The sequence below is a fragment of the Amphiprion ocellaris genome, chromosome 11, assembly GCF_022539595.1.
Source record: "Amphiprion ocellaris isolate individual 3 ecotype Okinawa chromosome 11, ASM2253959v1, whole genome shotgun sequence".
NCBI lineage: Eukaryota > Metazoa > Chordata > Actinopteri > Pomacentridae > Amphiprion > Amphiprion ocellaris.
In genome coordinates this window covers 19,978,193-20,002,224 of record NC_072776.1, presented here as the reverse complement: position 1 = coordinate 20,002,224, position 24,032 = coordinate 19,978,193, and the positions used below count along the sequence as shown (strand labels likewise).

Here is a 24,032-nt window from a genome sequence, read left to right as displayed (position 1 = left end):
GCCTCGCTGCATTTGCAAAATCTGTGCAAAGGCTACTGTTGTTTACTGCACTGTGTGTGTGTGCTGTGTGTGTGTGTCAAACTGTACTGGGGTGTATTGTGATGTAGTGTAAGGGGATAGAAGGACAATTAAGCTGTGATCTACATCAGTGTTTCTTGTGTTTTTGGATTTTTTTCCCACTGACCTCCTGCAGCCCGAGATAAATAAATCGCAGACCTTGTTTCCTTTGGTCTGGTGCATGTGTGTGTTTCATTGCTGGGTGTGTGTTCCCTGTGTGTGCCCCCTTTCCTCTCCCCCTCTTGTTTTCGAGCTCTGTGTCATGGCATGGGGCACACAGACATGGAAATGTGGAAATCCCTGTTTCAACAATGAGCTCATCCGTGCCCTGGCAGCCTGCCCCGGCCTCTCTCTCAATCTTTCTCTTTGTCGCCGTCACTCTAAATCTTTTATTCACAGTAACACAGTCGCTTTTTTTCAGCCGAACATGTGTTACAATTCGATAAATATGTGGTGTTTACAAGGAAAGTGTCAGTGTGTGGCATGCCTGCGCGTTTTGCATAATGGCAGACAAGCGTACGTGTTTATCTGAACTACTGATTCTGTCACAGAAAACACGCTGCGTTGCGACTATGATAAGATTTTGTAAATCAGTGGAGACTGTGGAAAGCATTCAAGTCCCCACCTGAGTTTTATTGGATTCTGCCCAGTACGGTAAACGCTTGGTCATTCACTATCTCATCTAAAATCAATAGAGTAGCCACACCCCTGAACTGAGATTAGGTTTTCTGCAAGGAGCAAACAGAAAAGCCACACCTTAGAACAATATTAAAATATGTTGGTAGAGCTATTGCTTTTTCGAATTTCATAACTGCATTAGCTGTAGTGATTTGAAGTTTTACTGGTACTTGATTTGCAGGTGAAATTCATACACTTGTGCTAATTTAAAGGAAAAGCTCCACATTTTGGAAACTAGGCTTAATTTCTGTTCCTACAGAGGCTTACATGTGAATATTAATGACAGTTTCGCAACATTTCTGTATGGGTAAAACTACAGTCAGGAGCAACATGCATACCAGCGCCTCTAAAGTTCATCCATCAGCACATCGTATCTCACTTGTTTATTAGTCACATAAAAAACAATGTGTAAAAATGCCCCCATGAGGTTTTCTGTAGGAGGCTGTGGGGATGAACAATGTCTTGCTCAGGTGCAGAGAAGTTCTTTTTACACTTCAGCATTCATATAGAGTACATACATGAGATCTCGGCTAATTACAGAGCTTTCTAGGCATCCTCACTAGTGTTTTTGTAAAATCAACTGCTTAGAGTTTCTTGTATTAAAAATATAGACCCTACAATAGGAACACTGCAACAAAACTGATTACTGAGATGCAAATCTTTTATTTACTACTTCATATGCCTACATTTATTTTGATGACAGCCTCAATCCTCCTCAGTATGTAGGATATAAATATTAGCACACTCTCTGAAGAAATGTTCTGCCATTTTTCTGAAATTTTGTTCTAATTTTTCTCTTAAAGAATCCCCATAGGTGTTTTGTTGGATTCAAACCAGGGCCATACTTACCCAGGTCATAGTTTTCAATTTTTCTTCTTTAGAATCTTTCGTGTGTTTTGGCAGCATGCTCTAAATTGTTATCATGTTGGAATATTCCTCTTCTGTCATGTTTCTGCAAACTGGGAATCATCTTGTCTGCCAGTATTTTGGTATATGCACAAGCATGATGCCATCGATAAAGGTCATAATCTCAGCACTTTTGGCACTCACATGGTCCCATATCATCTCACTCACACCTCTGCACTCATCATTCATCACTGTCAAGACCATGCATTCAGTGTGGTAGTCCTGACCAGGTTCATGCAAGACATGCTGAACCCTATTTGAGCCACATGAATTGATCTTGGTCTCGTCTGACCAAAGAATGTGCCTGCAGTTTTCATCAGAGCTCTTTTGATGTTCCTTAGCGAAGCTTATTCTTGCATGCTAGGAGCAAGCAAGGTTTGTTTTTTTGGATGCTCTCCAAACAGGCTGATATTATGCACTGCTCGTCGTGCTGTCTGAGCTCTCATAGAAACTGATTTCCACTGATGACCCCTGCGTTGACTCGGAAACACTTGCCTGTCTAGAACTAGTCTGTGCGAGTAGCGTAGTGTCTGTGGTGTCATTTTGGGAGGACGGCTACTGCAGCTCTGATTAGTGGTACTACAGCTCCTTCTATACCTCCCAATTACTGCAGCCACTGTGTGTCCACTGATTTCAGCTGTTCACCGATAAATTATTATTATTAAGTCTCAGATTTCCAGTTCCTCTGGGAATTCTTTTCCATGTGGAGTCATAATGTAGACATGCTCATTTTAGACCCATGTTCTTGTAAATTAGACTAACTGAAAATCCCAGGTATTCTCAATTAGTTTCAGTGATTGCAGGTGTATTCACTTCTATTGCATTGAGTTTCTACTTCGGGGACTGCACTTTCAATACAGTTTTTCTGAAGTATTTAGATATAGAAATACTGGAACTATGAGAGCCGATGCCATATCGAATCATTTAGCATTTTAGTCATATTGCACGGGGGTTTCTGTTGTACACTATTTTCAATTTTTCCATTACAGTTCTGTCCTCTCACCACCAGTGTAGTCAGAAGTGCTCCCAACAGATTCTCCCATGTCAACATCCAAGACTAACACCTCTTCTTGAGATTAGCGGCTCAATAGGCTTCAAAGCTGTCAGAGTAGCGTGGAAGTGTCAGACACACACTCGCCCAAACAAATTTTATTCCTCCTCCAACTCCCCAGTGTTTCTGACCGTTCTCTCTGTCACCACTTCTCCATGGAGACGTGCACTTTTGTCAACATAAAAGTGTGACCTCTCGTTCCAAACTCTTGAACTCTGACTTTTCCCACTTTCACCCTTGGGATAGAGTGGAGAAAATGACGCTCCCATCCTGTCATTCCTCTAACTGTCCCCCCTCCTTTCCTTTACTGTTCTTTCCTCTCTTCCCCTTTTTCTCCATTCCTCCCTTTCCTCTTTCCTCCTTTCCCTGTAACTTATCTTTTGCGTTCCTGAATTCCTCCACTGCTCTTGATGCTTCACAGTTTCCAAGTGTTATGTAAAGGAATGTTGTATTTCCCTTGCCTATATTGTAACAACATTCACTATTTAGTTAAAGCCCTTTTTACTGTTAACTTTCCTACTGTTGCATGTGATAGAACATACCAAAAAGCAGTTGTGAAATGGACACCAGCTGTTAAGGAAGTGTTTAAAAAAGCTGGTGAATGAAAAGCTTTGCAATTTAGCTTGAGGGACTGGATGTATTTGCCCTCTGGAGGCTAAGACATGCAAATGCATTTCCCAATTCTGACAGTTTAGTGAGTACTCTGCTTCAATTGGACCTTTAAAAATCAGTCAGTTGTCATATTTTCTCCTTTTATTTAAAGGTACAGTCACAGGTTGAGTTTGTAGTTTTGCCATTTTGCTACAGAAAGTTTCCACGCTCAAATCTTCAACTGCAACAAATCTCAAAAAACAAGAAGTGGGTGAAACCGCTGCAGCAGAAACAACAACCATCATATTCCATCTCCTTTTAACAAACATGTCACTGCAAGTTGCATCAATTGAATGAGCTTTGTATCCTGTGAAATCTACCTGGAGCTACTTCAAAACCCTCAGTAGGGGGTGTGGCATTGGTCTAACCGTCGGCTGTTGGCATAGTACCTGGGCGGATGACTGATTCCCCGAGAATGGTTGACGAACAAGTTTCTCTGACCATGACATGCAGTCTCATGCACAAGAGGATAACTGAAAATCTCTTTACATAGAAGTAAGCAATTTATGTCCCTTTTCCCTTTCCCAAAGGCAACCTATCCAGTTTAAGTGAGAATATTTGCAAATTCAAAAATGCACAGAGGATAGTTTAAAATTAACATATAATTCTGAATGGAAACACACACACCAAATCACCTGCACATAGGGTTTGTTTCAGTCTAGTTTCCGTCTTTTTGTTTCATTTCCACATGTACTGTCCAAGTCATAGTTAACTGATGTTAACATGCTGGCTGTCCTCATCTATGTAGTTCCAGACCACATGTTTGTTTAAGTGCCTGCTTGATGTGGAAGCAAGAATGCAACTGAAACACCTTGAGGCAGACTTCACAGGGACTTTAATGATGGTTTCTCACAAAGACGCAGACATTATGCTCTAATGTCAAAGAGGAAACACTCATGTTGAAGAGTGCTGTCTGCAGTTTTACTTACAGTTGCTTTTATGAAACTGTTGCCTTCATGTAACTGCTGTATGTGTGACACATGTCAAATGTGCAGTATACATCGTCACATTTAAAGCTGAATTAGTTTATTTAAGGGAACTCAGGCGAGGATCAAGAGCAAAATCATCCACTTTTTTGGAAAAAACTGGTGCAGCATTAGCAAAGTCTGATATTCTCTCTTGTGTTAGCTCATTTTATGGCCTCTACCAGCTCATGACAGAAATATCTGGATCTGGTGCTCACTTGCTCAATTCAAATTCTTGATTTCTGCATCCCCATGTGCTTACCAATATGGTCTTTAAATAGGTACAGCAGATGCATATGCACTTTCATTTATATTACAACTACAGAGTTCTGCAGCTCAAAATGGTCTGGCTACACCTCATCATCTTCTGCTTTAGGTAGGAAAAATGCTCTGTGTTGTTTCTATTTCTCAAAACAGTCACAACTGTATGGGGTGAAGCCAAGTGATCCGAATCCTCAGCAAAAAATTTCTGTGCTCTAGTTTACTGCTTGGAGGTTGTTGCTTCCTGTAGTGAAGGAGACTTTGAAAACAATAAAATGTAGATAGCAGAAGGGGAGGGAAAAGCTGCATGAACTGCTAGGTCAATGTCAGGCTCGTACCCGTAGCCTGCATCCAGTGAGTCACACCACTGACTGCTGCAGCTCCATGTCACAGATTAGTATTATTATTATTAGGAAGAATTTCTGGAGAAATTCTAGGATTTAAAACATTTTTCTTCCACTGTATTTGGGCCCTGTGAATGGAAAACACCAAGGACCTCCAAAGTCTGACAGAGACAATTTCAGTTCATTTAATGATGTATAATGTGTTCCCAGGTGCATGCACAGTCAGTCTATTATCAGTTCGGACTATCAGCGGGCATTTAGGTTTAGCACCTTTCACTAGAAACAAGGTATTGCTGTCTGTTCCACTGATGAGAATGGATTTAGCTGCCCTAAAAGCAAAATAATGAGCAAAAAGGCTAAGAGGATCCATATTTAAAAGGAGTACTGTTATCCTCTGTGGGCTCACTACTACGACTGACCCATGTCACATTTTCATAGTCTTTTATTCCAGTGTAAAAAAAACACAAGAACAAGAAAGGCAGTATTTTCAGAACTCTTCCACCTGCTTCCTCATACTTCATAGTTAGCTTCACCTTTTTACATGATGTCTGCAAGAGACACAGCAAGCAGGTTCCCTGATCAGTGTTTAAATGGGACCCCTAATGTTCGTGATTACCGACAACAGTCCCACACAGGTGGTCACACCTATGATGATACGATGGATGCCCGGCAGTGTTTGATTTGTATAACCAGTTCAGACTGGATGTCTGGTTGCACAGTGGGAAGGAAGGAAGCAATGGCACCCTTTTGTCACGAAATCAAAGGCCCCCACAGAGGGGAAAATGGCATGCTGGGACCAAAACAGATGGCGATGGATCTTTAAATGACCCTTTTTCACACACCAGCGTGTGTTAGACACACGCTCACTTAAAGGTGGCCTTGTACGTTCGGAGTGTGTATGCGTTTTCTGTGCTGTGTGATTTCTGTGATGCTATCAATTCTGGAGCTAATGGACCAGTTTTCGAGGTGTTGAGCTCTACACACACATGCCCTCAGACAGCGAGGAAATGCCTTTTGTATGTGTGGATGTTTGTTGGTGTGAGTGCGCATGTTTTCATGTGTACAACACCATCAATTTTCAAACCAATGGGCCAATTCTTCCTTGTGCAAGCAGTCGAGGAGCAGTTTGTTGATTGTAAAATCAATGTAAGGTCTCTCCTGGCCAGTCATTCAGTGTGATGGTTCTCAAATTGAGGATTCCTTAAAGACAGTCATGTGCCTCCCAGCGAAATGGTTTGATTTCACTGTTATGTATTCATTCAGTAGTATCTCAACAGTAATGGTAATTAATCAAGCAGTGGAGGTTTTATATTAACGTGATATATGTATTTTCTGCATGTGACCACTCTGGAAAACACACTAGTATGTTCAAACATGTTGTCTAAAATGGAAATGGTAAGGAGCTACATGAGGAGTTATGCATTTCTAAGATAAGTGTCAAATTCCAGTGCTAACTGCCTATCTGTTAGGCTCAGTGGGTCCTGGGTTGGGAATGAGGTTTCATTTTTTTGGTGCACACGTTGTGTTTTGAAAATAGAATGCTATTCTGGGTGTTTAGTCCTTTCAGGTCTTTGGTCTAGCTAGATAGAGTGAGCCATTCCACAGAAACTTTGCTGATATTTGAACTCAGCAGCCAAACAAACTTATTCCTACCTTCAGGGCTCCTTTGAAAGCCTCAACCCTAAATTAATGGCCATTTGTTGCCATGGCAACAACTGAGCCAGCTGACCAGAAGAGAAATGTTTAGCCCTTTATGGTGTGAAGGAAGATTTCTCTTCTCATAACTGAAGCAAAACAATCATTACAATATAAAACTTGACCAAATTAACAACATGCAAGCACATGAACAGCATTCAAAATGGATTAAACAGCAAAAGTTACATGTTTAGATTGGCTACCTTTCTGCAATCCAGGATGGAAGTCTCAGTCTGTCTGTGAGCACACAAGCAGAGCTTGGTGGTGCTGAAACCGGCTTCTAACTGGACATTTTCTCTCAGAAACAGGAAGGAGAGGAGAGGCTGCTGCTGTCTCTCACACCATCTACTACAAAAAATAACAGGGAGTTATGTTTCTTTAAGTTCATCCTAACCTTTGGAAGGTGTTCATGGTTTTATAGATCTCTTCTGTGCACAAGCACAGACATGCACAGCTAGAATAGTGTTGTGTGAATTAGTCTGAAATATGTTCTTTTCTCCATTTACAGAGTAAATGTTTATTTTTATTTTTTCAGTGCAGACAGATCACTCACAGATCATGAGGAGATATTTACTGAACTGGACAACACTATCTTCAAATTTTAAGTTGCATCAAAGAAATAACATTGATCCAGTGAGTTTTTATTTCATTGTGACAACCTGAGCTCAGCTAAAACAACATGAAGAGGAAATAGACTAGATCAACAGGTTAGTCTTCAGCCTTAATTAAGTGCTGATCATAATCTCTCACAGAGTGACCGACACAACAGACACGTGGTTGTTGTTATTATACTACTTTTCTAATCCACCAGCTGCTTCAAAGCCTTTGTTCCATGTGCTGAAAGTAATATGCACACTACTGCTCAGAATGTGCACTGTGTCTCCAGAGCTGCCACAAAGACACAAATATTGAGCTGCATGCCCTCACAAATGAGGACAGTACAACACTAGCCTTGCATGTATAGTCATTGTTATTAGGCCAGTGTTAAACTTATCATGCTCACGAGAATGCAAGGGTTCACTAGTGTCCTCGTGACATAAACTTCGTCATCTCCAAAGTCAAATGTCACACAGACCCCTCTGCAGACCTCCATATGCTGGCCAAAACTTGTACAGCTACTCTACAAGGGTAGTAGTGTGTATGTTCGGCAGTAGTGTTCATGTGTGGAAAGCGCAGATGATGACTTATTACACACGTATGAAATAAAGCAGACAAAAAAAAGTAGTAAAATACAGCTGTATGTCCAGAGTGTTTACATCTTACAGTATCATCCACTGATGCATCAATGTAAATTGTAGTGAACTTAGGTAGATGTCAAGATTTTCATCATTTGGTACCTACTGGACCCTCTCATGCTTGTAGACATGGATGATACCGGATGAAAGAAAAGATAGGAGATGAGAAATGGACCTTTCAAAGCTCTATCATTTGATTGAATGATTTCTTTATTTTCATGTCATGCACACAAGCGTGACAACCCTCATGAGTTTACAAGACACCAATATACTAGCACTGCAGCAATACATCCAAAACACACATTATTCTGCTGCTCACTTCTCAAGCAAAACATGTTGCCTTCTATCCCAGGCCCGGCAAAGAAACTCTGCCATGAAAGAAGTTCCCCTTCTAAAATATAACTCAACTTTTTCATGGCCGTCCAACCAAAAGAAATCAAAATAAACAGAGGACATCTTACTGAAAAGTACCTCCCATACATCTTTGTATACAGGACAGTAAAACATAAAATGAACCTCATTCTCAGCTTCACCTAAATTACAGAGCAAACAAAGTCTGTCCTTCTCTGGAGCAGCATTAAACCTCCCAGTCTCTAAAGCGAATGGTCATGTTCCTGAGGGTAACTGTGCACACAGAAATCTCTGAGTTTTGCTTAAATTATATTTGACATAAGGTTCCACACTGTATGTAGCCTTTACAAGACAGTAAGTTTGTAATTTTGGTTTGCACCAAATATCTGCAGACCATTTTTCTCTAAACCTAAGAAACAAATTACTTGTCCTGGATATCACAGAACAACCTATTATGAAAAATAAATGGTGAGCGTTCAAAGGAAATAAAGATGTTAACTCATTAGTCCAGGGGTGACGATTGGAGACGCCCCAATTAAATATCTTTTTTTAAATTCTCTGATTGGACATCTTCATCAGTCTATTCCAAAGGCAAAGTATTTGGCATTTATGTCTGATGTTTGGAGGTTCCCATCCCATATCCAGTAATGGCCAAAACTGAAGTAAATTTATGGACTCCCAGAAATTACTGAATCACTCTATGATGCCCTGTATTACAACTATCAGTAGTAAATAGTTCTTTTGATGGGACTCAAAATGTCTTAAAGAAGCTGAATAAGCATTCTGTCCCTGAGGAATCTTTCTAAAGAAGCTCCAGCACCAGTATCACTTGTGTCTGCAGCTATTTTAAGCTTGGAGTTCTACCTTTCAGACGGCTCAAATTAAAGTTTTGGGATGACAAAGCGATAGTTAGTGGTTAGCGCTGTCCTCTCACAGCAGGAAGGTTCTGGGTTTAAACCTGTTATGCCTGTGTGGGTTTCCTTTGGCGGCTCCAGCTTCCTTCCACAGGTGACAGGCTAATTGGTGGTGTTAAACTAGCTGAACACTCACGGAGCGTGAGTGTGCATGTCTGTTTGTGTTACCCCTACGATGGACTGCCAGTGTCAGCTGGGATAGACTCCAGCCTCCTGCAACCTAAACCAGCACAGTTTACAAAACCCTCAGTCGTGTCCTGTTTTCCCAAGGAATCATTTCAATTCTCGGTTGGTCAAAGATGCAGTAAAATTCAGGATATTGCTCACTTAAGCTGTACTTGACTCTGTTTAAACATGATCACACACAAACAGACGCTTCACTTCGTGCCTGTCAGATTACATCCTAGTTCACAAAGCACAATGTTAAATAAAGTATCTGTGTCTGACCCAGCACTGAAGGCAGAATGTGAACTTTTTATCTAATAAGTGAATAAGAAGTGGAATCACTGTGAGGTGACCTTGTTATCGGTGATACAACTCACCACATTCCGAGGTCTCAGATGGGAGCAGATACTCAGACATTCACAGAAATTTCCTTCCTGCTCCTCCCTGGCCTCGAGCCCACTGGATTTGAGTCGAAACCAGCAGGAGAAGACAGGAAACTGACAGGATTACTGTGACTGGGTCTTGCTGGGAGCTGTGCAGACATACAGATGCGAGTACAAATAGGGTGTGGCCAGCGGTTGAACTGCAGGGGAGTGTGACTTTTTCTATTTCAACGTGGGGGAGGAACAGTGGAGGGAGATGAAGGTGAAGACATGCACTGTGGGACTAGATATCCTCCACTGGAGATGTCCTTGCAAGGCCCTTCCTAACGGGTTTGAGGAGTTCAACTACAGAGAAAATGAGGCCCTATCAACGTTGATATTTCAGATTTATTGCAAACATTTGCATTCCTACAGACAGTAATTACTGTCAGTCTGCATGCATAATTTTTTGACTTTTCTGTGTTAAACTTGGCATAGTCTGGTTATTAAGTATGTGAAGTTATTAAAAAACTACTGCAGCTGCCCTTCAGACAAACACATACCTGCACTTAATGCCTACAGGTCCAATAAAAAAGGCTGGGAACATTTGAAGTCTGCCAGAATGACCCAGGAGTGAACCTGAGCACAAGATAGTTTGGGGTGAAGTTCGCAGTGTTCCTCATTATAATGTGACTTTGATGTTTTTCTTGCACTTGGTAGCTGCTGGATAAAATCTTGAGCGTTATGGGTGATACAGATAATACATTAACTTATCCTGTACAAGTTTTGTAAAAAAAAGTTTTTATTTTGAGACCTTTATATCGTGCTTTGCACCAAATTCTAATTCATTTTTTGGTTGTAACAAGTTTTTATATGACATTGTTGCCCTATCAGGTAGTCGAGTGAGAAACAGCAGTTTGTTTCAGCCTGTGTATTTTTGTAAGTACTTTGTGAGAAATGACAATAAAAGGGTCAATATATAATTGTGGGGCTTTTGAAGTTCATGGGATATATCTTGCATAGATATCTTGCAAGACTCCAAGGCTTTCTGAGTTATTTAGTATGAAGTAGCGTGAGGATTTAGCGCATGTCAGCAGGTTTACTACGATATCTTTATAAATAACTTTCAATTTCAATTTTACTCAGTTGTATATATAATATTTTAGACGACTCTTTCTGTAAAAATGCCATGTGGTGTTTGGTTATAGGTGGCCATATTGATTTTAGGCCAGAAAACAGCAAAAATGTCAACTATGATACCTGTCAAGTATGTTACAAAAAGTCCCGCAATTATATATTGACCCAAAAGGAATCTGATCTGATTTTGTGCGTAAATTGCTCTAATCTTTGTTGAACCGTGGATTATCTGGTGGCATGAATTTGAATGAGTCTACTAACCTTGATCTGTCGTACACCTGTGAAGTATAAACATTTCAGTGTACCATCCATGCAATATTGAAGCTCTACGTTTTTGTTCTTAAGTGTCAGAGGGCAGCTCGTTCGATTTAAATTTCACTGGAAATCTGCAGAAACAAGTTCTCACCTTTTGACTATTGAAACACTGTATATATAAATGACTGCAGATGTGCTAAATAATTCTATCAGAAAAGAAACAAATGAGGGAAAACCCTAAAGTGTGCTTGATTGAGAGGAATAACAGGAATAACCTAATAATAATCTGTATAGCTCTGACATGTATTTAATTGACTCTGCTCATTCATTCATACAATTTTAAACTCAACAGTAAACCCACCTACTCTGACAACTGAGCCGTAAGAAGCGGATCTCTTAAAAGAGCCAGAATTCCCATCACTAATGCTCACCGCAAGGTCATTTTTTTATTAAAGATTTCATCCATCGGAAATGATACAACGACTGAGCAGCCTTGGTGGAGAACTGCACTGTTCAACTTTGAACTAACGGATATCACTAATAGATATTAAATGTGCAAATGAGGTGTCTAAAAAAAGTGCCCTAATGTGCAATAATTTGCTTAACAGAAATCTGAACGGTGAATAACGACCAGCCATTTTGTGGTCATGCTAGAGTCAAAGGTTTTTACAGAAGGGATTTTGGATATCTCTCTTTTTTTAATCACAATATAAATCAGAAAATACTGTACTGTAAAAATCTATCAAAAACTAATCTCAGCCAAATAAACAAAACAAAAAAAACAATAACACATTTTGCCATATTTTAAAGCATAAAATGCTCACTAAATGAGGCTATGAATTATATATGAACAAATCCCCCCTGGATAAACCTCTAGAATGTATAATAGATCCAATAGAACTGGGAAGTTTATGTGTGTGTAAGATGGGCAGATTTCTGACTAAACTTATTTTGAGAAAATGGCCCTTAAGGATATGTATTCTATTTAAAATGTACAAGCACAGTTAGACAAAGTGTGGTAGAATAAACTCCTAGCTGTGTATTTTGGGTGTTTTCCAGTCTGAAAGGAAACATGTAATGAAAGAAAAATATCCTAAAATCTCAAAATTGTCTGGTGCATGAAAGCGATGTAGCTTCTCCCCTTAATCTACGAGGCATCATAGTCTGTGAACTGATCATTTATAGAAAGAATTGCTCCATGGAATGATAGCTGTCAGATAAATGCAGTGAAGTAGAAAGATCAGTGTTATATTAGCTTCAACCTGTACTTGAACATATGTAGTTACACTTAAAACACTGCAAAAGCAGGATTGAGGATGTGTAGCTACTTTCAAATTGATGTACTTACATATGAAGGATTAGGATATTCGTATGACAACAGTTCTTGTATTTGAGTTCCACTGACACTTTATTCATTTGAACTACAGCTTTGTGCAGCTAAACCAGAAAATAATTTATGGTTACATTACGAAAACAATCGCTCGTTGTCGGCAGGATTCGAACCTGCGCGGGGAGACCCCAATGGATTTCTAGTCCATCGCCTTAACCACTCGGCCACGACAACCGATGAGAACAACACCAAGGGACGATCCAGAATCATTTCAGATATACACTCTGTGGAATATTATTTTGATGCTGTACGATCTTACAAAATCCTCATGTATGTACAGGCTCCGTGTAGTCGCTGGTACTAAGTTTCACTTTGTGCTCCATGTTAATGGTGGATATCGCGCCATCTGGTGGCGGCTCACACCTGTTGCTATTGTTTGCTGTCTAGTGTAAAGCCAGTAGCCTAAAAATATAAGAGAGGGGCAGTTTACTACAGTTCTTAAGAGGGAAAAGATTGCATAACTCACACTTTTATTCATGTGCTAACATAACTGCACAAGGGTTTTCTAATCATCAATTAGCCTTTCAACACCATTAACTAACACAATGTAGCATTAGAACACAGGAGTGATGGTTGCTGGAAATGTTCCTCTGTACCCCTATGGAGATATTCCATTAAAAATCAGCCGTTTCCAGCTAGAATAGTCATTTACCACATTAACAGTGTCTAGACTGCATTTCTGATTAAGCTAATGTTATCTTCATTGAAAAATCTGCTTTTCAACATCCTTGTCTGTTTATTTGGAACAACTCAAAATTGTGCGTCCCTTATTGTAAAGCTGGAATATATTAAAATCAGTATAAAAGCACAGTGGTGAAGGAATCACACAGGCACTGCAGTAAAAGCAGCAATACAACAAAAAACAGACCAATATAAGCACACTATTGTGTTATAAATGTAACTGAATACGTTGTTTGTTAGCATTATCTTTGTTATTATTATTATTATTATTATTATTATTATTATTATTATTATTATTAGCAATATTCTGATGTGTTTGGGTGAGTAGCAGATACAACAGAACTGAAGTTGGTCAAGATGGACTGAGTCATTCTTAGCCACTTCTATATGTTGGTTATTTTAATCTATTAATGCACCACACTATTATCATATGCTTTGTCTTATAAAACTTGTTGTTTGAAGTAACCAATAAATACCCCTACCTGCTGGTAAAAAGTGTTTACATTTAAGTGAAGATGAATCTATTGTACATTTGTTTTGAATTTTATAACGTTTCATCATAATAATATCAGTGTAACAAGTTCAGCGCAGAGTTACATTTCTGAGAAATGTGAATAGTGAAATATCACATATTTGCTTTAATGAATGCTTTGTTAAGCCTGCCACTTGTTCCAAAGAGCTTTTCGTTGTTTTTCAATGTCTCATAAATGTTCAGTGAGTTGAGATCAGGTGACTGGGGAAGAAAATCCATGAAAGTCACCTCTTGTTGGTCTTCTTTGGTCTTCAAGCCAAAGCTTTGAGGTGTGTTTGTTTCATTATCCTGCTGCAGTAGCAATCCATCTTCACCAGCCTTCAAACTACAGGATGGAAAATGTCTCTGGTTGATAGAGAGCTGCTTGTTCTTAGTCAGGGTTGAGTTGATTCACTGCAGGTGTCCAACTCCAGAACACCTTTGACTTCACTATTCTCACCACAGTGCTTCACTGTTCCTTACATTACTGCCACAGATCTCTACCTTGAATTCATCAGTAAATAAGACTTTCTTTTCCATCATCCACTGTTAAATCCTGCTTCGTTTTAGTCCAGTCCCAGCGTCCGGCCTTGTTTCTCCTCCTTAAAAGTGAAGTAGAGTTGCTCATTGTCCTCTGAGACTCTACCAGACAGCCTTCTTTTTACAGGGCTTTTGCTGATTGGAGTCTCAGGGCAGAAGTCTGTCTACAGATGAAGTAACTATTTTATCTCTCAAAGAGCAATGCTTGACATATTGATCTTCTGATGGTGTGTTCACCTCTTGTCTGCCAGATTCTGCTTTGGATACAGCTGATCCAGCTTCCACAAAGTGTTTTAAAGTGAAGTGGACTGCTCCCTCGATACTGAGAAAGCTCCTCTTTGCTTTGAGTAACTGTGACTTCCAAAACCTTTCACATAGATGTGATTTTCTCAATATCACAGTGTGACTTCGTGAGCAATGTCTGGCTGTAAGCTTGAGACGCAGAGATATTTTAACAGGTAAACAACGACTGCAAACTGATTTAGTTGATGAGGCGATCAAATCAACCTGAGTGTCATCTGAGCCCCGCTTCAGTAGAAGGAAACAGCTCAAGGAATTGTGACCTTTTGTACAAAGGAGCCAGCAAGTTTGATGTCACTGATTTGCTTCAGTTTGATAGCTGGACTAGAAATAATGCAGACCTTGAAATTTCTTCTTCACTTTAAAAGCCAGAACGTCTTGTGTTTTTGTATGTTTCGAAATCCTAACATTGTCAGATTTATTTTTTCCAGATTTTTACATAAATAAACAGTGCTCTCTAACTTTTCTACCCCTCTGTATGTATCATAGTATAATATTTCTTGCTGAAATGTAGTGGGGAAGTGGAAATGCTACAGTAATGTACAGTTATTTCAGAATTGTACTTAAAAATAAAAGTATAATAAAGGTACTTAGTTGTATTCTGCCACTGAAACAGCGAAAACAGCCTAATTAGTGAACTGAATCCGTGATTGTTAGGTAACACAGGATCAGTTCTGCATGTATTCAGTTGAAGAAATGTAACCATAACGTATGCCATTTGTGTCACCTTTGAAGGAGTGCCATCCACTGTGTACAGTTAAGACCATGAGATGAAGAACTAATAGAGGACACCACAGACATGCCTTATGTAGCTGACATTTAAATCCTGTGTGATACACAACAACATTAATGAATATGAACTACATGGCAAACAAAGGCCGACACATCGTTTTACATTTCGTGATATAAATTATTTATTTACATTTACAGAAAAATGACCCCATCAAGACAACGTAGTAATAACTATTGGAAATAGAACCCAAGATACAGTAGCTGACGTCATCGTCACAACCGAACAGAGAGCTCTATAATAACATTGTGCCCTCTGTCAAAGGTCTCCTATAACACAAAGTGCAAGGCATCACGTGTAGCCCCGAAACCCTCCCCACCCCCCTCCCAGACTGAACACACACCTCATTTAAAGCCCGTTACCCTGCTTTGCACTACCCCGATTTGCTTGTACCCCTCATCTATAAACAACAGACACCGACTAGCCCGCCTCTACCAAAGCGCACACATCTAATACACATTCACACACACACACACACACACATTCAGTATCCTCAGCGCCTCCCCCCTCCCCTCGGCCCCAAGACCTCACAGTTCAGTTTTTCAGGAGAACCTTCAGAAAAAGGTGTAAGGAGATACATGGGCAACTGGAGGGGGGCTGGCGGCGGTGGCGACTGATGACAACATTACCCCAGTGTTTGAGTCTCACCACTGACTGGTGTGCCAGCTCTGTCTTTGCTCCATGGGCGTTCTTCAAGTTCATACTGGGAGAGAGGGCGAGGAGTGAGGGGAAGCAGATGCTAATTTTCAGGGTTGGCCTACTAGGGGGAACATCTAACGCCACAGCGCTCCGTAACGTGAAGAGGATGCTGTCCGGTGTGTCAGGGCTCAGATAAGTCGAGTGGAGGCGCGCATGGTATTCTCTGAACTGAAGTGAACATTGTTCTGCTTCTGCCGGTTGATCCTGTTGGTCCGTGGGCACTTCCTGGACACAGACACAGGTGAAGGAGAGGAACAAGAAGATACATCACTTACTCTGTGAATAGTCACTTTGTTACAGAGACTTAGGCAGAATTCTAAGTGTTTAATGGGCAAGGCTGGTGATGTTCAGTACTTTTTTCGGTGTTACCAAATCCCATCAAAAGACCAAAGTCAACAGTGATCTGATCCTGCTCAAGTATTATTTAATATATGCACTACCATTCAAAAGTTTATTGTCACCCAGATAATTTCATGTTTTCCATGAAAACTCGCACTTTTATTCATGTGCTAACAGAATTGCACAAGGGTTTTCTAATCATCAGTTAGCCTTTCAACACCATTAGCTAACACAATGTAGCATTAGAACACAGGAGTGATGGTTGCTGGAAATGTTCCTCTGTACCCCTATGGAGATATTCTATTTCTATTCCAGCTAGAATAGTCATTTACCACATTAACAATGTCTAGACTGTATTTCTGATTAATTTAATGTTTTCCTCATTGAACAAAACTGCTTTTCTTTAAAAAAAAAAAAAAAGACATTTGTAAGTGATCCCAAACTTTTGAACGGTAGTGTATATCCTGATATTTTACATTTGCACTCATCTTGCTACATTACAATGAACACCAGTGTGCATTTTGGAGTTTTTTTATATCCAACATTAATTTATGACAAAACTGGATATTGTTTCATAATAAATGGTAGCATAAGTAAAATAGAAAAGCTATGTAATTGATGATATTGCCTAAGTACTTCTTTATATCTGTCCAGTACAGCTTTGTTTTCAAGCAATGTTCAATTAGTAAAAGTAAATAAATATAGAGATTAAGAAATTGTTCTCATGTAAAAATGCGTTTTTATGAAATTTAGCTTTTTTTTAATGTCTTTTGGCTTTTTGTTCACATGCAAATGCAGTTTTAGGTCACTGAAAATTGAAGAATTATTAGAAATTGAGTTTTCAATTTTGACATACAATTAGAGGTTTGGTGTGTGTGAGTCAGAGTATGCGCCGTTCTCCCCATTCTGATTCTGTACAATGGCAGATGTGATAATAATGCTGGTGCTAACATTGCTAGCAAGACTTTTTACATGTTTATATATAAATCTGCAGTGACTCCACCACTGTATCAAGGAACATGCATCACAGTCAGTTCACACATATTTTTTCACAAAGTGCAATTATTAGTAGGCTACTAGAACCATGGCCTCTTTATAAAAGATGGACATAGCCTCCATGACACCACCCGATGGTTTGTACATTACCATTTTATAACCACTGAGTTTGAAATTTAGCATCTCGCTCTTTTTAAACCAGTTGCAATGAGTTAGTGGATCTGACTACACAGCAATAGTAGCCCTCTGTTAATCACAAGGTAGCTCCGCCTTGCATCACACTCTGCTTTATCACCTGTTTTCATTTAAATGTGACAATAATTTATGAAATAAACACCTTGCTGCATTGAAAAAGCCTTGAAACTAGCAACTGAGATCATGAACTCACTATCAAAATGTTGATGAGGTAACAGATCAGGTGAGAAGTATATACATTTTTTCATAGACTTTGGTGCAATCTGACTTCTTCTTTTGACAACCAGAGGAGTCGCCCCCTGGTGGCTGTTATAAAGAATGCAGATTTAAGGTCCGCATTGGCTTCACTGTTCAAATCCAGAGGCTAAGTCTATCTTTAATGTACAGTCTGTGGTGGGAACAAACAATAGATATTTTTTCAGTTTTCTGAATGGCCAACATGACTTTAGGTAAGAGGTATATCGCTGCCTGTTGTCTTGGCATACTGTTGAGTGCGCTTGGTTTTTGAGAACGAAGGAGGAAGGAGGAATGAGGAAGGAGGAAATACCCATGGACTAGGCCTAATAGCCATTTTCAGCTCTGAATAGTCCTTGCAGTCTTCCTCTCAAGCTGTATACGCTTGACAATCTCCTCCAATAAGATAGGACAACCTGTGTTGACTGAGAGGTGAAACCCAGGGTAACAATGGTTGCTGAAAGATTCACCACTGTCCACAAAAACTGTTGCTGTGGGCACAAAGGGAGCAACTGAAAGCAAATCAGATGAGTAAACCATAAATACATTTTGTTTTACTAATGCCTGTTTTCTTTTCAGGACTTTTGCAGCTGGAATATAAGAGGTCATAGTATTTGTTCAAAACTACAGTGTCCATATGTTTTCTGAAATCACTAAGCCTTTTTAAAAATGTAAAAGTTTCTGTTTCTTTGGAGGGTTTTGGGTTAGGATAAAGATGTCAGAATGTTTCAAGAGACAAACTAAAGCATGGCTGGTTTTGTTCTGCTCTTTTTATGTGATATGAGTACGGCAACTGGGGGAAAAATACAGAATAATGTGGTCACAACATGATATTCTGCACTGAAATCCTTTGGAGCAGACCTTTTTGAAGATTTGACAGAATGTCAGGATGCAAAGCATAGAGATGACCTTCTCCACTCCCGCCTGCTTGTCCTTTAAGTGAATGGTGAAACTTTATAATAAGCAAAAATCACACAAAAAACTCCAGCAACATGTGATACATGAACTCCAAGCTCAGTCTGTCCAGCAGAGATGAAGCACGAAGGTCATCCATTTGTTTCTTCGCTCACTTGATTCCACTGTAACAAGTAAGAGCCATGATCTTCTCAAGGCAGAGTTTTTAATATTTCTGTGTTAAATGGATATCGCTGAACTGCAGGATACATTAGTGCTACTGTAGCTGCGTTCGGTGTTATAAATTCTCTCTTTGCTTCTTTATCTTCTCTCCTTACCCTCTCACCCTGCACCTTTACAACTGCTCGCTCTCTCATTTTGTCCCTCCTCCTCCTCCCCTCCTTTGCTCGGAGGAGCAGTTTTGTCTCGGCCAAAACTCTTTTAAAATCTTTTATTAAATGTCATAAATTGCTTAGGTCAGCCGGAGGCAGACAAGCTGCAGGCTATATATGTGTGCGTCTGTGGGTACGTGTGTGGGTGGGTTTTTACTGTTAATACAAAGCGCCTGTTAAAACACAAGTGTGCATGCTTGCCTACACAGATAACTCTGTGTATCCGTGCACACACTGCATGTTTTCAGATGTGTGTGCTTGCCCTCGGGGAAAGTGACAGTATTTTCTGTCCGTTGTGAAAAGCTAGGTGACCTTTCAGCTGTTTCCTCCAGGCTCAGGAGCTTGTGACTCCCAAACACGCACAACGCGGAAAATATTGCTGCCAGGCTCATTAGTAGGCTGTGTTTGTGAGTGTGTATATGTGTGTGTGTGTGTGTGTGTGTGTGTGAGGGCATGACTCACCTGGTAATGCAGAGCACCACCACACAGATGATGACCACCTGGAGTGCTCCAATGATAGAGGCGATGAGGACGTAGTGCAGTTTGCCGGAGCCTGGCACCACATAGAGCACGTTGTACTCTTTGATGTCGCACTGAGGGCCCCTAAAACCCGAGTGACAGCTGAGCGCACACACACCACATAGACACACACACACACACGGACACAAGTGGGGAGAAAGAGAGAGAAAGCGAGTCATTGCTTTGAACTGAGCGACAGGTTAAATCCTTTCAGTGACTCTAAATGAAACGCTATTACCTGTTTGATAAAGACATTGTGGTGGAGCACTGCATCACACAAAGGGTCCTTGAGAGAAATTTTTTGAGGACTACTTCTGCGTGACCTCGCATTAATGTTACCTCTCGCCCATAGAGGAAGGCTTAACTGTATGATGAGACAGTGTCATGCGTTCTAGTAGACTGCTGTTGCTAGTGACTTCAGTATGAATGAGCTGTGGCTGTCAGGAACGAATCTGTATCACTGCATTTATGAAGACAACTACAGGAGCTGGTTCAGCAGCTCTCTCACTAAACACTGCTGCTGTAGCTCCCTAGAAAGACAACAGGCTTGGGATGACATTATCAGTGCAATGATCAATCGATTAGTCGTTCGGTTGTCAACGATTAAAATTCACCCACAATTTAATAACCAAATAATTGGTTTGAGTAATACTTTAAGCAAGAAAAGTCAAAATTAGGGGCTGCACAGTAGCTCAGTGGTTAGCACCATCACCTTGCAGCTAGAAGATCCCTGGTTCATGTCCTCGCCTGTCCCTGGGACCTTCCTGCGTGGACTTTGCATGTTCTGCAAGTGTGTTTGTGGGTTCTCACCGGGTACTCCGGCTTCCTCCAACAGTCCAATAACATGCTGAGGTTAATTGGTAACTCTAAATTGTCCGTCAGTGTAAATGGGAGTGTGATTGTTTGTCTGTGTAGCCCTGTGATAGACTGGTGACCTGTCAGGGTGTCCCCTGTCTTTGCCCTTAGTCAGCTGGGATAGACTCCAGCCCCCTGCAACCCTAATGAGGATGCAGCGGTGTATAGAAAACGGATGGATGGAAGTCAAAATTCTCTGATTGCAGCATATTTAAAGTGAAGATTCATATCAGTAGACTGAGCATCTTTGGCTGCTGACATGTCATAGATCAAACAACTAATCGACTGATTGAGAAAATAATCAGCCTTTTAATCAACAGTGAAAATAACTGTCAGGTGCGTCTGTAGATGACACAGCTGTCACTGAGGCTGTAGCCGTGGCTCTGCTTTGGATAGAAGAGTTATGGCTGCAACACATTCATTTTCAGGGATTGTTACACTGACTACATTCAGTAGTTGTGCGTATACAGTGTTGGTGTTTCTATCTGAGTGTTATATTGAAGTGACTGTATTCCTGAATTCCTGTGGCATCTTGGTAACACATCTGTCACTGAAGCACTGCACGGTCAAACAGTGGTAGAGCTGGATATATCCACACCACCACAGATTTAAGTCATAAAAATAACCATATATCCAGCCACAGATTCACCATCACAGTGTGACAAAGCAGCTGTGCTGACAATCAGCAGCTGGATACTGTCACAGACCGGTCTTTTAAGATGAATAATGACCAATAAATGTATCATTTAAAGTGTCACATCATGTTTCCTTTTCTTGATATCTATTTGCCCAAACTGGCAGCGTATTAAAACTGGACCAGCACACCACCTGTTCACATGGACCAGAAAGACTGCAAAACTTACTCCAAGATAATACTCCAAAAATAGTCCCACCATGACTTTTGAGAGACTCAGTACATTTCTGTGACAGTCTGGTGACTGTGCTTCTTCTCTGCTGTGACTGTTTAGATCAACATGACTGATGGGGCTTGCAGTAGGAAAAAAGATGGAGGGATGGAGTCTGAGTATGTTCACACCAAGTGGCTACAAATGCATAATGTTCTCCTTGTTCTGGTGCACACTAATACTGGAACTATAGATGTGTGTCACTATGGAACCCACGCAAGCAGCTGCCATAACTTCACCGTAGACTCCCAGAGAGAAACTGTAAGGGCTGCGATTAGTCAGCTCGAGCTGCTTAGTGCTTTCTTCTACAAGCTTCTGATACCAGGAGACTGTTTATAGTGAAGGCAATAAGGAATGAAAAGGAACATAAGCACAGTTACTGCAGGGATTCTAATTAAAGCATCGTGTGTTGCGGTGGTGCCATCAGTGGCTGAAATCCAACACTGTACAGGAAATCTATGCTGTTAGTAGCTGTGGTGAAAATGTCATTAACACCTCATGTCAAGTGTAAATCCAATATTTTTTGGCACATAAGAACAGGGCTTTTTTGGAGTACGTATTGGAATGAAGAGAAAATGGTAAAAATAGAAGACAAAAATCAAAATCTGGCAATGAGAAATAATCCAAATAGAAACCTATTAATAATGCATTCAGCTAATTCTTCACGGTGCTGTATACTGCTCTCCCCCAACATCATAATAGGACTCAGATTTGGTCAGTTTAGAGTGGGTGTAGTCTGAAACAAGCAGACATATGCATGCTCAGACACACAGAAATAGAGACTGATAGAGACGATCTTTGTCCTCAGAGACGAGCTAAAACGGTCCACCTTTTAATCTCTCTCTCTCTCTCTCTCTCTCTCTCTCCATCTCTTCTTCTTTACCTGCTTTTCCTGTCTCTGGGGAGGTTGTTACCCACCAGCACCTGCACATCCTTGTTTGGCACAAACATGCACAAACACAGTCTCCTTCACATTCTCTATCCCTTTCGACCTGACAGTGTGTGAGATGAACATTGCAACCTTGTTCCGTTTGGGGGGCTGTGCACTTTCCACACTCATGTACACACACACACACACACTTACACGCACACAAAGAGGGACACACACCACTCCCACAGAGACCACTGTGCTCCCCTTCTCATTAGGATGCAGCCTCCGACTCCTACATCCAACAGGGGGCAGCAGAGACCCTTCACACTCTGCCTGATAAGCTCTGCTCTGTATGCAAGGAGAATGTCTGGCTGGGTGAGCTGGGACGATCGAGGTTAGAGAGAAAAGACAGAGACAGGAGGAGAGAGAGACACCAAGACCCCCTGGCTGCAACACTATGAGGCTGTAAAAGATGGCAGACCTAAGCAGCACACATGTATATTCACTGTGTGAGTGGGAGGTTAGTTTTAATATCATTCCTCATTGTGCTTTTATGTAAATAAGCGTGTATTCCGTGCATCTATGTAAATATATGTACACATGTGTGCTGTCATTTGCACCTGTGTGGCTGCTATTTAGCTGTGTGCAAATGTGTGTGTGAAGTGTCTGTTATTTGTTGCATTTTTTTGGTGTGTATTTCTGTGCATTTAAAGCCCAAATGTCACAAAATCCTTTAAAATATGGACATTTTGAAGCTCCTTGCTTCCTTATAGGGTTATCACTTTAGAAAGTTGACGTGCCTAATGCATTCGCAGTAACATATTCACAGCTCCAGCAAAAGCACGCTTTGAGAATTTTGTATTTGGCTGTTCAGATGCAGAATGCTCTGCCACTTCCACTCACTAGATGTTGACTTTTACACTAACAGTTAAGAAATTGGACACACCTTCTCATTCAATGTTTTTTATTTAACTATTTTATACATTGTAGATTAATACCGAAGACATCAAAACTATAAAAGACTACATATGAAATTATGTTGTAAACAAAAAAAGTGTTAATCTTCAGTACTAATCTACAATGTAGAAAATAATACAAATAAATAAAAAGTATTGAATGAGAAGGTGTGACCAAACTTTTGACTGGTAGAGTATTTTTGCTTTAGAAGTTAGTTTTTCTGATTATCACCCTGATGAGAGTGAACCATAACAATATAGCTGTTGGTAAAAAAAAAAAACAAAAAACCCAAAACATAAGAACTGACAGATGCTGTAAAGCACCACAAAGCTGAGAGAGCTTCCAATTAGTGGATGATTTTTTGGGGGTTTCTCACTACAAACAATCTCTTTCACACAACACACACTAATTACCACTGTTAATGATATGAAAAATACCAATTACAGCAGAATGGTGGGCGTGGGTTAATGAAATCAGGCACCACAATGTGACTAGTTGGTATCTTGTGCTGAGAACAGGCGTCTCAGAAACACGACTGTCGTCTCTCTGCTGCTGAGATTTTATCAAAACTAAACTAAGGATTGAACGTGCAGTGATGAGCAATGCTTGAAACATAAATGCATCATTTAAATTATTCACTCTCCAACCAGTAGATACGTTTAAATCAAAAATGAACATTTAATGTGAATGTTCAAGACAGTAAATCAGTCTGCCTTTATCTATACTTAAATATGAGTGATTGTTACACTGTCTGTGATCAACAGCTGCTTTAAGTTTCAGCTTCAGATCATTAAACCCCTGCAACCCTCTGAAGGCAACAGGAGAGATACGGTGAGCTTCTCTGAAATTAAGGAGTGTATTTTTAAGACACACAGCCTTATTCTCGTGGAAAACTTTGCGGTTTTGTTGTTAGTTATTAGTGCTCAAAACTGGCGTT

At 40.3% G+C, this 24,032-nt stretch overlaps 1 protein-coding gene and 1 non-coding gene across 2 annotated transcripts in view; both read right to left on the bottom strand.

The window, feature by feature from the left end:
• Positions 1-12,509: 12,509 nt before the first annotated feature.
• On the bottom strand, positions 12,510-12,591 carry trnas-aga (transfer RNA serine (anticodon AGA)). Its single transcript has one exon. It is a non-coding gene; the product is annotated as a tRNA-Ser (tRNA).
• A 2,747-nt stretch (positions 12,592-15,338) lies between these two features.
• Positions 15,339-24,032, bottom strand: part of tmeff2a (transmembrane protein with EGF-like and two follistatin-like domains 2a) — a 152,699-nt gene continuing 144,005 nt past the window's right edge. The window contains exons 9-10 of the mRNA XM_055015400.1: positions 19,451-19,609; positions 15,339-16,163 (exon numbers count right to left, since the gene is read on the bottom strand). Of these exons, the coding sequence (XP_054871375.1) occupies positions 16,067-16,163; positions 19,451-19,609 (256 nt within the window). The 3' untranslated portion in view covers positions 15,339-16,066. The remainder of the gene's footprint in view (positions 16,164-19,450; positions 19,610-24,032) is intronic.